This window comes from Pyrus communis, chromosome 12, assembly GCF_041283825.1.
Source record: "Pyrus communis isolate YQ-2024b chromosome 12, ASM4128382v1, whole genome shotgun sequence".
NCBI lineage: Eukaryota > Viridiplantae > Streptophyta > Magnoliopsida > Rosales > Rosaceae > Pyrus > Pyrus communis.
This window is the reverse complement of record NC_142576.1, coordinates 1,042,061-1,058,215: the sequence shown is the minus strand read 5'-3', so window position 1 is coordinate 1,058,215 and position 16,155 is coordinate 1,042,061. Positions and strand designations below refer to the sequence as shown.

The following is a 16,155-nucleotide window of genomic DNA, read 5'->3' as shown; positions in this document are numbered from 1 at the left end:
AGGAGAATTTCCGACCAAAGTGGGACAAGGGGGAGGCCCCACAGTCCTGGAAAAAGGCTCCCCCTCTTACAACCTCTCAGGTGTGTTCATCAGCCAGATCTGCTGACAAGGCAACTTTCAAGGATGATGCATTGAATGAGTTAATAGCAAAATGTTTGAAGCAGCAGGACCATGAGGCTCACCCCAAGTTGAGAGATGCTTCTCGTAGTGAAGATGATGGATCATCAGGGGATGATGCAATGATTGACAGTGATGATGAAAGGTCAGAGGGAATAACTTTTGATGATATAAAAGAGATTACCATTCGAAGGTCGAAACTTGCAAAGTGGTTTATGGAGCCCTTCCTGGAAGAGTTAATTGTGGTTTGCGTTGTGAGGGTTGGAATTAGGAGGTCAAAATCTAGGACTATCAGTGGTGGGAGCAGTACGGGCAGACATGGCGGCAACTGCAGCAGCTTTGGAAGCTGCGGCTGGTGCGGGGAAATTGATTGATACGAGTGCCCCTGTTGATTTTGGAACAGAGTCAAATCTAAAGCATAATTTTGAGCTCTTCAGAAGTTTGGAAAGGCACAGGGTGCTCAGAAAGGGTTCCTGGCAAGAAAGCAGCGAATAAAAGCAATAGTTGGGTGCCAAGTCCCAAAGAATGATGCTTACAGTTGGCGACTACATGAGAAGAAGAGGGAACATATTAAAAACCTTAAATGCATTAATAAGTTAAATTAAACCACCACAGAAACAAGAAAGTTCAAAAAGAGAGAACATATTAAAAAGAGATCAATATCATCATTTTCAATACTAGCTGATTAAACCAGAAAGTTTCCTAGCTTTGGTCCACCTCATCGTTGCCTTCCGCACCTTGTTGGTCCTCATCATCCTCTTGTTCCACCTCCTCCTCATCAAATTCCTCATCAAAGTCCTCATCACCATCCCCATCACAATCCTCATCGTGTTGTCATCATCCTCATCAAAATCATCATCTTCATAATCCTCATCAAAATCATCAACTTCGGTAGAAATTTCTTGTAAGGACCGTTCGTAAGGGATATAATGGTAATAAAAAAACGAACCTTTGAAAGTCATAAGTTTGTCGCATACTAAACTTACCCCTATTTTCTTCACCGGACCATGTGCAATAACATGGACCAAATCGCCTTCTTCCAAATTGAACTCAATTTCCGACAACGATAAATTTCCCAGCCAAATGGTCTCTTCAAAGGTAAAAACATCTCCTATTTCGACATAAAAACTAGTACCCTTGGTGTGATTAATAACATAAATATAACTCGAGCTGATGTAATCATGAGGAACAGAAGCCAGGCACACAGCCAATGCTTTTGCATTACAACTAATTTCCTTAGGCACTTCAAAAAAGACTTGGGTACCCTCGTTGACATGATTGAACCAAGTGGGAATTTATCTTCCTACAAGAGTCATGGTTCCACCTCCTGTCCATCCCTATACCATGTTGAACAAGATTTGTGTGAGTAATACAAACATAACACACATATTTGCGAGGGTGGGAGTAGAGGAGGGTGATGCGGAAGAGAGAGAGTACCTGTATCGTGCTATCCTTAAGAAGGAAATATGTGACATTGTTGTGTGTTGTCATACAAAGTGAGAGTCCCAAGTTTAACGCACTATCCAAACCTGGAAACTCAATGAGTTTCGAGGAAAAGAGAATCACCGCTGTCGACATGCCTGAAAAATTTGGCATTTTTTCTAATGCAGAGCAGTCGTCCATGTGCAGGAAACTCAAACTTTTTGGTAAATCTGTAATCTCGACAAGGTTTCTGCAACCATTCAAGGATAGTAAAAGAAGCTTGGAGAGGCCACTGAGGCTTGGAAGGCTCCCAAAATTATTGTCATCTAGACGTAACTTCACTAAACAAGGTAGACTACTCCCAATATCATTATGCATTTCCTCTATATTGCTGTCCGCCAAAATTAAGCTTGTCAAAGACCGTAAACCTCGTAATGAAGGTAGCTGCAAAGAACACTTCAATTTACTCAAAGATAAGCGCTCGAGCTTCTCTAGTCGTACGATGGAAGGTGGTACTTTTTTTATGGCTGTTCCATCTGCATAAAGAGTGACCAATGATGCCATTTCTCCCAAGTGCTCAGACAAGCTTTGGAATCTTGAACAACCATCGAGGACAAGAGTTTTGACAGATTTCAACTTGTAGAAACTCCTCGGAAGAGCCTTAAGCGTTTCACAGTCTTTCAAATTCACCAACACAAGACTCTTGAGATCTCCGATGGACTTGTGAACTTTAGCCAACCTCTTAGAGTCTTTGAGTATCAATTTCTCAAGATTTAGGAATTTCGAAAAGTCTGGCGATTGTGTTAGATCGTGGGAATGGGTGAGATTCAGAATCTTTAACTTATCAAGCAACTGTTAAGAAAAATCAAATTGAAATAAAAAATTTAAATCCAAAAAGAAGATACAGAGAACATAAAAATGATTCCTAATTCGGTTCAGGTTACGCATTGTACTTACCCCAGAATACTCACAAAGAACTTGTCTGAGGCTGCTGTACTGCATGTCGATAGCGACTATGTTTGGTTGACACAGTTCTATTGGTATGAACTCCAATGGGAATCCATGCCAGCATAACCATCTTAATTTTTTGGAAAGACATTGGTATCCCCCAGCGAGCCGAACGTAGTTTAGTTGGAGCAATCTCAGTCTCTTCATATTTCTAAACGCCTCAGTACTGAAACTAGCCTCTTTAAGACTCAGCAAATTCAAAGCCAGACCTTCAATTTTTTCAGTTCCCTGCTATCCGAAAAAACAGACTCCAAATAAGAGAAGGCTTTGCATGAAAAAAAGTTAGATTACTAACTTACATATGCTTACACGTTTAACTTAAAGTTTGATTAGGAAGGTACTTACAAATTTGTCTATCAATACATCATTTACATCTTCAGGATGCCACAATCTACTTCGTTCTCCAGGGAAATCGGGATTTTTGGCATGCACGATATATCTGCCCATATCCCGAAGCAAATCATGCATCATAATCTTGTTTTCTCTATTATTAGTTACAGGGCACCGGTCAAGGAGGACCTCGATTCCTGTTGTTGCATAAAAGCCACAACCATCCAAGATTTGCACGACATCATTCTTGTCCATTTCGATAAAAAAACAAGCTATATCGAGGAATATCCGCCTCTTGTAATTATCATTTAGCCCGTCGTAGCTTATTTTCAGTTGTGCCTGAATTTCTCCACGAGGAATCATTTTCAATTCCTCCAATATACTTTTCCATTCATCTACACTTCGTTTGAAAAGAGTAGATTCTAAAACTTCAAGAGCCAGCGGCAATGCTCCACAGTAATTGACAACTTCTTTTTCAAGCACAAGATATTGACTAGGACAACTACTACTTCTGAAAGCATGCCAACTTAGGAGCTCAAGAGCTTCTTCTTAGTCCATTACTTTCGCCCGATATATCTTATCAACTGCAAATTCTTTTAGCACACGTTCGTTTCTAGTCGTGATGATGATTCTACTCCCCGAGCCAAAAGAGTGGCAATTTCCAGCTAATTCGCTTAGCTGCTTCACATCGTCTTCCCGCCGACGGGATCTGGGTTTTTTTTTTTTTTTTTTTTCTGGGTTGCAAGGGGGAGAAGAGTGTGGGTGTGGGGGGAAGACAAATTGGATTTTTTTTGTTTTTTTTGTTGGGATTTGCAGGTGGGGGAAGAAGATGAAGATGGGGAGAGGAGTGGGGAGGGGAGGGACGAAATGAGGGTTTTTTTTTTTTTTCTTTCTTTTTTCTGCTTTTTATTATTATTTTAATATTTAAAAAATATTAAATAATTGTTTTTTAGTTTTTAATAATTTTTTAATAGAAAGTAGGTCCCGAATCAAACCACGTTAGCACTTAACAGAAAAACTAACAGAAAAATTAAAAGAGGTATGACATTGTCAAAAATTCGTAAGATGCGGTATGACATTGTCAATTTTAAAAGATGAGGTATGAAACTGTCGTGACCCCAATAGTTGAAGTAGTTTTTTGTACTTTGCCTTTTTTTTTTTTTAATTTTACTTTTATTTATTATTTTAATATTTAAAAAATATTAAATATTTTTTTTAGTTTTTCATAATATTTTAATAGAAAGTGGTCCCGTCTCTTGCCACGTCAGCATTTAACAGAAAAACTAACAGAAAAATTGACAGAGGTATGCATTGTCACAAATTTGTAAGATGCGGTATGACATTGTCAATTTTAAAAGATGAGGTATGAAACTGTCGTGACCCCAATAGTTGAGGTAGTTTTTTGTACTTTACCCTAAAAAAAAACCTTATTTCATTAAGTGAGATCGATTGCTCGTTCCAAGTCCAATTAAAAAGAAGAGGAAGGCGTCAGATAATCAAAATCCGACATTCTGTTTTCACGTTGAAATCACTATAATAATGAATCCATAAAATAGAATACGTTAGAATTTTTTTAATACAATCAATTAGTTATAAGATTAAACTAATATAAACTGTGATTTATTTGGTTTAGAGAACAAGAATAAAATTTATCCCGTAAGTACACAAGATTAAGTTTAAGACGTCTTAATAATCAGAATATGCCTTTATACATTATCCTTTCATCAATCATGTTACATGACAAAAAAATGAGGTGTTGACTTATAAGAACTAGCTAAAGGTAGCATATTCCTTTCTTTCTTTGTGGGTTCAACCTATCCTTGCCCGCCTTACTAAATCATGTAACACAAACGCTATCCACACACCTCATTTTACTTTTCACATATCTCATGATAATTTATGTCCGTTGTTCTTCTTCAATTAATCTGATCCGATGACCAAAAATTAAAAAGATGTATGAGAAATAAAATGAAATGTGTGAATATCACATCCCTAAATTAATTGTGATAAAATAGATTTTCAAATACTTTTATACATCTGAGTTTGAGCTCTATTATTATCGCTTGTTGTCCAAATCGTCCAAACGGACGCCACTCATCGACAATATTAATTCCAAACGCCATGTCGTTTCCATGCAGTTTCTCAAAAACCAAAAAATATCGGCGAGTCGACTCAGCGAGTCGATTAACTTTCCTAAAACAGGCAGAACTGTTTCAAATTTTGCAAGCTCTTTAAATTCAGCGGCTTTCATGTTTTTGTCTGCCGAAGCACTCAGATTTTTTCAGGTGATTGATTTATTGTTCTTGTTGTTGCGCTTTGTTTGTTCGAATACCAGAAATTTGACTATTTTCTTTGTATTGTTTGCTGAGAATTTTTGTTTTTTTAGGTTGGTTTTAAGAATTAAAATCGGTAAATACTAAATACCCTTTTGGGTTTGAGCGAGATCTGCTGTAATATGCAGAGATTAAGGATTAATATTGTCTAAAATTCAGAAGTTGTAATTTTGGGATTTGGTTGTTTGAGCTGGAAATTTTGGGAATTTGAGCAATGGGTGTTCAATACAGTCCTAGGGTTTGAAAGGGGATATTGGTTTCGAGAAGGTTTTTGACTCGTTACCAATGTCTTGGGGTTGGTTTTGAGCTGGAAATTTTGAGAATTAAGGAAGTGGGTGTTCCATGTACAGTCTTAGGGTTGAAAGGAGGGGTTTTTTTTTTTTTTTTGGGGGAAATTTTTCGATTTGTTGCCATTCTTCGAGTCGGTTTTGAGCTGGGAATTTAGGGAGTTTAAGCAATGGGTGTTCCATATACAGTGTTAGGGTTGAAAGGAGATGTTGTTTTTGAGGAATGACTTAGATGGGTTCACAGAGGATGAAGCCGAGCATCTCGATATATCTTGTGTTTATTCTGTGTGAAATTGTGAATTATTAGCTGTCAGCAAAATTGTTAGTAACAGATTAGAATTTTTAGGTTTCAAATTTTTTGTTACAAACTAATGTGTTTACTATCAAGTTGAAGTAGTTTTGAACCAACAGATGGAAATAATATGTTGATGATTTTGTCTTCTTTTCGAATGCTGGCTTTATAAGTTATTCAGGAATGCGAGTAAAACACCAAAACATACCTGAAGGGACAGCGGATAATGGCAGAATTAGAATATTTGCTCTTGGAGGCTGCAAGAAGAACAAGTTCATAAAGGAAAAACCGACACTCACATTCATCATCTAGGAGGAGACGTCGGGGCTCATATTCTGATGGAGGAAGTGACTCTAGAGGTGATGATTCTGACGATGGTCGTGGCTATGCAAGCAGGAAGCCCTCTGGACCTCAAGTTTCTTTGAAGAAGAGGTTGGACCCAATAGAAATAGACGATGAACAGGGTAGCCAGGAAGAAAGTGGTTATAACAATAGTGGTTCGGATCCCGGGCATGAGGGGTGGGAGACAACAATGAATCTGATGTTGGCAATGATCTTTACAAGGATGAAGACGATAGGCAGAAGCTTGCAGAGATGTCTGAACTTCAAAGAGAGTTAATTCTGTCTGAAAGAGCACAGAAGAAAGATGACAGGGTGCTCAGAAAGGGTTCATGGCAAGAAAGCAGCGAATAAAAGCAATAGTTGGGTGCCAAGTCCCAGAGAATGATGCTTACAGTTGGCGACTACATGAGAAGAAGAGGGAGCATATTAAAAACAGATCCAAGGCATTAATAAGTTAAATTAAACCACCACAGAAACAAGAAAGTTCAAAAAGAAAGTTCAGAAGAGGGAGCATATTAAAAACAGATCAAGGCATGCAAAAAAATACAGACTATATTTGCAAACTAGCTGATTAAACCAGAAAGTTTCCTAGCTTTGGTCCACCTCATGATCATCCTCATCATTGCCTTCTGCTCCTTGTTGGTCATCATCTTCGTCTTGTTCCCTTTCCCCATCAAAATCCTCATAAAAATCCTCCTCGTCATCCCCATCAAAATCATCATCGTGTTGTCGTCATCCTCATCAAAATCATCATCTTCATAATCCCCATCAAAATCATCAACTTTGGTAGAAATTTTTTCTAAAGCCTATTCGTAAGGGTTGGAAGGCTTGGAGAGGCCACTGAGGCTTGGAAGGCTCCCAAAATTATTGTCATCTAGACGTAACTCCACTAAACAAGGTAGACTACTCCCAATATCACTATGCACTTCCTCTATATTGCTGTCCGCCAAAATTAAGCTTGTCAAAGAGCGTAAACCTCCTAAGGAAGGTAGCTGCAAAGAACACTTCAATTTACTCAAAGATAAGAGCTCGAGCTTCTCTAGTCGTACGATGGAAGGTGGTACTTTTTTTATGGTTGTTCCATCTGCATAAAGAGTGACCAATGATGCCATTTCTCCCAAGTGCTCAGACAAGCTTTGGAATCTTGAACAACCATTGAGAACAAGAGTTTTGATAGATTTCAACTTGTAGAAACTCCTCGGAAGAGCCTTAAGCGTTTCACAGTCTTTCAAATTCACCAACACAAGACTCTTGAGATCTCCGATGGACTTGTGAACTTTAGCCAACCTCTTACAGTCTTTGAGTATCAATTTCTCAAGATTTGGGAATTTCGAAAAGTCTGGCGATTGTGTTAGATCGTGGCAGTGGCTGAGATTCAGAATCTTTAACTTATCAAGCAACTGTTAAGAAAAATCAAAATGAAATAAAAAATTTAAATCCAAAAAGAAGATACAGAGAACATAAAAATGATTCCTAATTCGGTTCAGGTTACGCATTGTACTTACCCCAGAATACTCACAAAGAACTTGTCTGAGGCTGCTGTACTGCATGTCGATAGCGACTATGTTTGGTTGACACAGTTCTATTGGTATGAACTCCAATGGGAATCCATGCCAGCATAACCATCTTAATTTTTTGGAAAAACATTGGTATCCCCTAACGAGTCGAACGTAGTTTAGTTGGAGCAATCTCAGTCTCTTCATATTTCTAAACGCCTCAGTACTGAAACTAGTCTCTTTAAGACTCGGCAAATTCAAAGCCAGACCTTCAATTTTTTCAGTTCCCTGCTATCCGCAAAAACAGACTCCAAATAAGAGAAGGCTTTGCATGAAAAAAAGTTAGATTACTAACTTACATATGCTAACACGTTTAACTTAAAGTTTGATTAGGAAGGTACTTACAGATTTGTCTATCAATACATCATTTACATCTTCAGGATGCCACAATCTACTTCGTTCTCTAGGGAAATCGGGATTTTCGGCATGCACAATATCTCTGCCCATATCCCGAAGCAAATCATGCATCATAATCTTGTTTTCTCTATTAATAGTTACAGGGCACCGGTCAACGAGGACCTCGATTCCTGTTGTTGCATAAAAGCCACAACCATCCAAGATTTGCACAACATCATTCTTGTCCATTCCGATAAAAAAACAAGCTATATCGAGGAATATCCGCCTCTTGTAATTATCATTTAGCCCGTCGTAGCTTATTTTCAGTTGTGCCTGAATTTCTCCACGAGGAATCATTTTCAATTCCTCCAATATACTTTTCCATTCATCTACACTTCGTTTGAAAAGAGTAGATCCTAAAACTTCAAGAGCCAGCGGCAATCCTCCACAGTAATTGACAACTTCTTTTTCAAGCACAAGATATTGACTAGGACAACTACTACTTCTGAAAGCATGCCAACTTAGGAGCTCAAGAGCTTCTTCTTGGTCCATTACTTTCGCCCGATATATCTTATCAACTGCAAATTCTTTTAGCACACGTTCGTTTCTAGTCGTGATGATGATTCTGCTCCCCGGGCCAAAAGAGTGGCAATTTCCAGCTAATTCGCTTAGCTGCTTCACATCGTCTACATCATCAACTATGACAAGTACCTTTAAGCCTCGAAATCTTTCCCTTACCAAGGCGGTCCCTGCAACAACACTGCTTACCTTTGTCTTGGATTGCAAGATATCGAAAAGAAGTTGTTTTTGCAATTTTTCTAGTTTCTTTTCCCTCACTTTTTCAAGGAAACTTTTACCTTCAAACCTTTCATAAAATCTGTTATAAATGGCTTTAGCAATCGTTGTTTTACCTATTCCACCCATGCCCAAAATTCCAATCACACGAACATCATATGAATCTCCGATGCCTAAATAATTGCTGATATCTAGCACTCGAGTATCTATTCCGACTTGATAGGGCGCTACGTCGAAGTATTTGTTGTTCAACTTCATAGTGACGTCATTGGTAATCATCCTGATAAACTTTGCTTCATGCCTGGCATTAGTTAAGTTGAGAAGCAAAACGAAGATTGTTAATACAACGAAATTGAACTAATTAATACACAAAATTATTTATCATGAATAGAGATTTTAATTTAAGACATCTTTTTTTGAGGTGGTGTGTTTAAACCTAGCAAACATCAATTAAAATTAAAATTAAAATTTAAATAAGAAACACAAACAAAAAAACCAGCATCCCTTCCCTCCGCAGCCAGTCACCGGCGGCTTCTCAACTGTGATTAGTGTAGCCTTAACAGTTTAAACTTTATTGTATGATGTTGTTACAGAGGTCTAAGAAATCGCATGATTCCAAATTAATAAGCAAAGGTACGTTAAAGCCTTAATTCATAAGAAAAGAAATTAGTAAGTACCCGTCCAAAGTGTTTCTGAGATCCCAGCCAGACAAATTCGAAGCTTCAGTGAGAGCAGCTCTCCACCTCTCTACCTTTTTTTCATCTGTATGTTTGAGAAACGATTGTGCAAAACAACCAGTGTGTTTCCTGACATGCGAGGGATTAACGTCATAGAATATCGGCAAAACTAATTGCCCTAACGTTCTTCTACACTCCATGATCTTAACCAGCTCCTCGAGACACCAGCGGGAGTCCGAGTACCGTCTTGAGAAGACGATGATAGAAATCCTAGAACCCTGGATTGCCCGCACAAGTTCGCTAGTTATGTCTTCTCCTCTTCTTAGTTCGTCATTGTCAATGCTTCGTGGAGGTGGCCCGTGAAGTTTTTACGTGTGTCTTCGCCTCTGAAGCTTATGAACACTTCGTAGAGCGAGCCTTTTGAGAAGGAGGACAAGGATGGGGAGGCAGAGGAGGACGATGAGGATGAGATTGAGGGTGAGGAGGTGGAGGAGGCGGAGGAGGACGAGGAGGATGAGGATGAGGCGGAGGAGGACGATGAGGATGAGGGCGAGGACGAGGTTTTATCGGGGACTGAGATATTCATTTGGCGAAAGACGAAGCCGAGGGAGCAGAGGAGGAAGATGAGGACATCAAAGACAAGACCGGAATGACGATGAACATAGTGGTAGGACAGTAACACCAGCACCATAATAACAAATTCCTTAAGCTCGACCAGTTATCCATTACCTTCAATTTGTTTGGCTATATTGATTTTCATTTTTTTCTACCGGAACTACTTTCTTCTTATAATTAATAAACCCGCCTACGCGGCGTAGTTGACTGTAGACTTGAGTATTGGTAAGTTGACTTGTGGTTCTACACCCTAAATTTTGGGAGGTGCTCTTTTTTTTCCACTATAACGCCAAATTCTACGCGGTAAGTTGACTTGTGGTTCTACACCCTAAATTCTACAAGACGCCCTTTTCATTCCACTTTAACGCCAAATTCTACGCGGTGCCTTATGGTTCACACATTGATGAGAGATTTTTCATTTTATAGGAACACAGTCCAGTACACTACACCATTTATAAAATAACCCTTTGATGAGCTTTGTGCAGAGAACCACATCAGGCATGTACCCCTCGTTAACCATTAGCTTAAGAAAGTAGAGTGCTTCATTGTACTGGCCTGCTTTGCAGGACTTGTTGAGAACTTTCATCAAATGGGTTTCTTTGACATCATTGTTCTGCAACTGGGTCGTTCTTGCTTCGGCGGAAGCTGCCGCCTTTGGCGGTTTTCTGCGGCGGTTTCCGTTGGTCGAAATGCAACAGGTTTCTGCGTCGGTTTCCGCCGTTTGATAGAATGCAAACCCTGTAGCTCCCAGCGTTGGTTTGGTGGGAGGAAGGATTCGGGTGGGTGGTGACGTGGAGGCTCTGAGGCAACAGCTTGGCGGCAACTGTTGTCATTGGTGGAGGATTTATTGAGGTGATTTTTCAGCTCTCATGGAGGGATTGTTTTTGCAGAAAGTTTGAAGATTTGCATGGAGAAGGTGACCAAATTGGAAACATGTCGATATCATGGACAAAGGATTCCGGTTAGATTTCGGACACGTGTTTTGGATAGGATAAGGAATCTTGTCGCACGTTGTAACTAGCTGAGGTTTTCGGTGTTGGGCCGGGACATAAATGTGAACTCGAAACTTGGGTTGGGCTACGGTTTCACAGGTATTAACTCATGGCCCAACCAAATGAGATTTTTTTGGGTCCGGCATGGTAGGGCCGACACGGGGGCACTTACCCTACTGAAGTTTTTCCTCACTCGCCGCACAACATAGCACTACCGCTTGCATTAGGGTGGGTCGAGCATAAGGTTGTGTGGGATCTGCGTGTGTTGTTCTTTATGTGCATGGCCAGACGAGTGACGTGATCCACTAGCCAGACCTAACTGCAAAGAAATTTTAGCAAGGTGCATGTTAAAACGGTGTTTTTGCAAGGCTGCTTTGATACTTAAAAAATACAGATAAGAAAACATTCTTCAATAATCTGGTGTGTATTAATCATGATGTAAGACATATATATTATTATTATAATTTGAACGATTATAACGAAAAGAGGAAGAAGTTACAAGTTTGCAACATATAATGTGTCCTAAACTCGTATTTCCGAGGGCTAACTCTCCCTCAACTAATGGGTTCCGATGTCGGCACCGTCGAGCTTTAGGCCTTGTACGGTGATGTACTTGTGCTGTATTTGTTCCATTTCAGTCTTCCCTTAATGAACAAGAGAGAGTTTAGTTTTAGTTCAGAAAATGTATGACGAACTTACTACAAACTGGACAATAAAAATAGAATACAAATAAAACAAAGGGTAAAGTACAAAAAACTACCTCAACTATTGGGATCACGACAGTTTCATACCTCATCTTTTAAAATTGACAATGTCATACCGCATCTTACGAATTTGTGACAATGTCATACCTCCGTCAATTTTTCTGTTAGTTTTTCTGTTAAGTGCTCACGTGGCTTGATTCAGGACATACTTTCTATTAAAAAATTATTAAAAACTAAAAAACAATTATTTAATATTTTTTAAATATTAAAATAATAATAAAAAGCAGAGAAAAAAAAAACCATCAGTTCGTCTCTCCCCTCCCCCTCCCCCTCCTCTCTCTTCTCCCCATCTTCATTTTCTTCCCCCCACCTGCAAACCCAAAACAATTAAAAAAAATAAAAAAATTTTGAAAACCCAACAACCCCCTTGCGGAAGAACAAGAAGGAAAAGGAGGAGGAGGAGGAGGAGGAGGAGGAAGAAGAAGAAGAAGAGGAAAAAAAGAAGGAAATGTTTTTTTTTTTTTTTTTTAAAAACCATCAACTCCCCTGCGGAAGAAGAAGAAGAAGAAGAAGAAGAAGAAGAAGAGGAAAAAAAGAAGGAAAAAAAAAAATTTTGAAAACCCATCAAACCCCAAATCCACCACTTTCATTTATTCTCCACATCCTCTTCCGCACCCATTCTCCACCTTCTCTGCTCACCCATCTTCCCGCCGACGGGATCTGGGATTTTTTTTTTTTTTTTTTTTTTTTTGTTTTTCTAGGTTGCAGGGGGGAGAAGAGTGTGGGTGTGGGGGGAAGACAAATTGGATTTTTTTTGTTTTTTTTGTTGGGATTTGCAGGTGGGGGAAGGGAGGGAGGAGGGGGGAGGGAAGGGACGAAATGAGGGTTTTTTTTTTTTTTTTCTGCTTTTTATTATTATTTTAATATTTAAAAAATATTAAATAATTGTTTTTTAGTTTTTAATAATTTTTTAATAGAAAGTAGGCGTTAGCACTTAACAGAAAAACTAACAGAAAAATTAAAGAAGGTATGACATTGTCAAAAATTCGTAAGATGCGGTATGACATTGTCAATTTTAAAAGATGAGGTATGAAACTGTCGTGACCCCAATAGTTGAAGTAGTTTTTTGTACTTTACCTTCTTTTTTTTTTAATTTTACTTTTATTTATTATTTTAATATTTAAAAAATATTAAATATTTTTTTTAGTTTTTCATAATATTTTAATAGAAAGTGGTCCCGTCTCTTGCCACGTCAGCATTTAACAGAAAAACTAACAGAAAAATTGACAGAGGTATGCATTGTCACAAATTTGTAAGATGTGGTATGACATTGTCAATTTTAAAAGATGAGGTATGAAATTGTCGTGACCCCAATAGTTGAGGTAGTTTTATGTACTTTACCCTAAAAAAAAACCTTATTTCATTAAGTGAGATCGATTGCTCGTTCCAAGTCCAATTAAAAAGAAGAGGAAGGCGTCAGATAGTCAAAATCCGACATTCTGTTTTCACGTTGAAATCACTATAATAATGAATCCATAAAATAGAATACGTTAGAATTTTTTTAATACAATCAATTAGTTATAAGATTAAACTAATATAAACTACGGATAAAATTTGAATTCAGGTGTATAAAATGCGCATATCCATTCTAAATATCTAACTTATGTAACTACGTCTACATCGGTTTTATTTGGTTTAGAGAACAAGAATAAAATTTATCCCGTAAGTACACAAGATTAAGTTTAAGACGTCTTAATAATCAGAAGATGCCTTTATACATTATCCTTTCATCAATCATGTTACATGACAAAAAAATGAGGTGTTGACTTATAAGAACTAGCTAAAGGTAGCATATTCCTTTCTTTCTTTGTGGTTTCAACCTATCCTTGCCCGCCTTACTAAATCATGTAACACAAATGCTATCCACACACCTCATTTTACTTTTTACATATCTCATGATAATTTATGTCCGTTGATCTTCTTCAATTAATCTGATCCGATGACCAAAAATTAAAAAGATGTATGAGAAATAAAATGAAATGTGTGAATATCACATCCCTAAATTAATTGTGATAAAATAGATTTTCAAATACTTTTATACATCTGAGTTTGAGCTCCAAATCGTCCAAACGGACGCCACTCATCGACAATATTAATTCCAAACGCCATGTCGTTTCCATGCAGTATCTCAAAAACCAAAAAATATCGGCAAGTCGACTCAGTGAGTCGATCAACCTTCCTAAAACAGGCAGAACTGTTTCAAATTTTGCAAGCTCTTTAAATTCAGCGGCTTTCATGTTTTTGTCTGCCGTAGTTGGATTATCCGGATAGATTTTTTCAGATTTTTTCAGGTGATTGATTTATTCTTCTTGTTGTTGCCTTTTGTTTGTTTGAATACCAGAGATTTGACTACTTTCTTTGTATTGTTTGCTGAGAATTTTTGTTTTTTTAGGTTGGTTTTAAGAATTAAAATCGGTAAATACTAAATACCCTTTTGGGTTTTGAGCGAGATCTGCTGTAATATGCAGAGATTAAGGATTAATATTGTCTGAAATTCAGAAGTTGTAATTCTGGGATTTGGTTGTTTGAGCTGGAAATTTTGGGAATTTGAGCAATGGGTGTTCAATACAGTCCTAGGGTTTGAAAGGGGATATTGGTTTCGAGAAGGTTTTGGACTCGTTAGCAATGTCTTGGGGTTGGTTTTGAGCTGGAAATTTTGAGAATTAAGGAAGTGGGTGTTCCATGTATAGTCTTAGGGTTGAAAGGAGGGTTTTTTTTTTTTTTTTTTTTTTTTTGGGGAAATTTTTCGATTTGTTGCCATTCTGCGAGTCGGTTTTGAGTTGGGAATTTAGGGAGTTTAAGCAATGAGTGTTCCATATACAGTGTTAGGGTTGAAAGGAGATGTTTTTAAGGAATTTGTTTTCGAGGAATGACTTAGATGGGTTCACAGAGGATGAAGCCGAGCATCTCTATATATCTTGTGTTTCTTCTGTGTGAAATTGTGAATTATTAGCCGTCAGCAAAATTGTTAGTAGCAGATTAGAATTTTTAGGTTTCAAATTTTTTGTTACAAACTAATGTGTTTACTATCAAGTTGAAGTAGTTTTGAACCAACAGATGGAAATAATATGTTGATGATTTTGTCTTCTTTTCGAATGCTGACTTTATAAGTTATTCAGGAATGCGAGTAAAACACCAAAACATACCTGAAGGGACAGTGGATAATGGCAGAATTAGAAAATTTGCTCTTGGAGGCTGCGAGAAGAACAAGTTCATCGGGGAAAAACCGACACTCACATTCATCATCTAGGAGGAGATGTCGAGGCTCATATTCTGATGGAGGAAGTGACTCTAGAGGTGATGATTCTGACGATGGTCGTGGCTAAGGAAGCCCTCTGGACCTCAAGTTCCTTTGAAGAAGAGGTTGGACCCAATAGAAATAGACGATGAACAGGGTAGCCAGGAAGAAGGTGGTTATAACAATAGTGGTTCGGATCCCTGGCGGGAGGGATGGGAGACAGCAATGAATCTGATGTTGGTAGTGATCTTTGCAAGGATGAAGACGATAGGCAGAAGCTCGCAGAGATGTCTGAACTTCAAAGAGAGTTAATTCTGTCCGAAAGAGCACAGAAGAAAGATGACAAGAGTTTAAAGGAGAATTTCCGACCAAAGTGGGACAAGGGGGAGGCCCCACAGTCCCGGAAAGAGGCTCCCCCTCTTACAACCTCTCAGGTGCGTTCATCAGCCAGATCTGCTGACAGGGCAACTTTCAAGGATGATGCATTGAATGAGTTAATAGCAAAATGTTTGAAGCGGCAGGACCATGAGGCTCACCTCAAGTTGAGAGATGTTTCTCGTAGTGAAGATGATGGATCATCAGGGGATGATGCAATGATTGACAGTGATGATGAAAGGTCAGAGGGACTAACTTTTGATGATATAAAAGAGATTACCATTCGAAGGTCGAAACTTGCAAAGTGGTTTATGGAGCCCTTCCTGGAAGAGTTAATTGTGGTTTGCGTTGTGAGGGTTGGAATTAGGAGGTCAAAATCTAGGACTATCAGTGGTGGGAGCAGTACGGGCAAACATGGCGGCAACTGCAGCAGCTTTGGAAGCTGCGGCTGGTGCGGGGAAATTGATTGATATGAGTGCCCCTGTTGATTTTGGAATAGAGTCAAATCTAAAGCATAATTTTTAGCTGCCAATATCATTGGCAGCTCTTCAGAAGTTTGGAAAGGCACAGGGTGCTCAGAAAGGGTTCCTAGCAAGAAAGCAGCGAATAAAAGCAATAGTTGGGTGCCAAGTCCCAGAGAATGATGCTTACAGTTGGTGACTACATGAGAAGAAGA

At 38.6% G+C, this 16,155-nt stretch overlaps 1 protein-coding gene and 2 pseudogenes across 2 annotated transcripts; 1 reads left to right on the top strand and 2 right to left on the bottom strand.

Moving 5' to 3' along the window:
- Positions 1-794: 794 nt before the first annotated feature.
- Positions 795-3,303, bottom strand: LOC137745770 (disease resistance-like protein DSC1). The gene is made up of 4 exons (XM_088681599.1): positions 2,893-3,303; positions 2,497-2,775; positions 1,647-2,391; positions 795-1,360 (listed from the first exon to the last, which is right to left on the bottom strand). Exons 1-4 carry the CDS (start codon positions 3,238-3,240, stop codon positions 795-797), a joined length of 1,938 nt encoding a protein of 645 aa, XP_088537725.1. The 5' UTR covers positions 3,241-3,303.
- Positions 3,304-6,015: 2,712 nt separating this feature from the next.
- LOC148692123 (protein RTF1 homolog) lies at positions 6,016-16,130 on the top strand (annotated as a pseudogene).
- Positions 7,970-10,221, bottom strand: LOC148692124 (disease resistance protein RPV1-like; annotated as a pseudogene). The gene is made up of 2 exons (XR_015954123.1): positions 9,496-10,221; positions 7,970-9,119 (listed from the first exon to the last, which is right to left on the bottom strand). The product of XR_015954123.1 is annotated as a disease resistance protein RPV1-like (transcript).
- Positions 16,131-16,155: the final 25 nt, after the last annotated feature.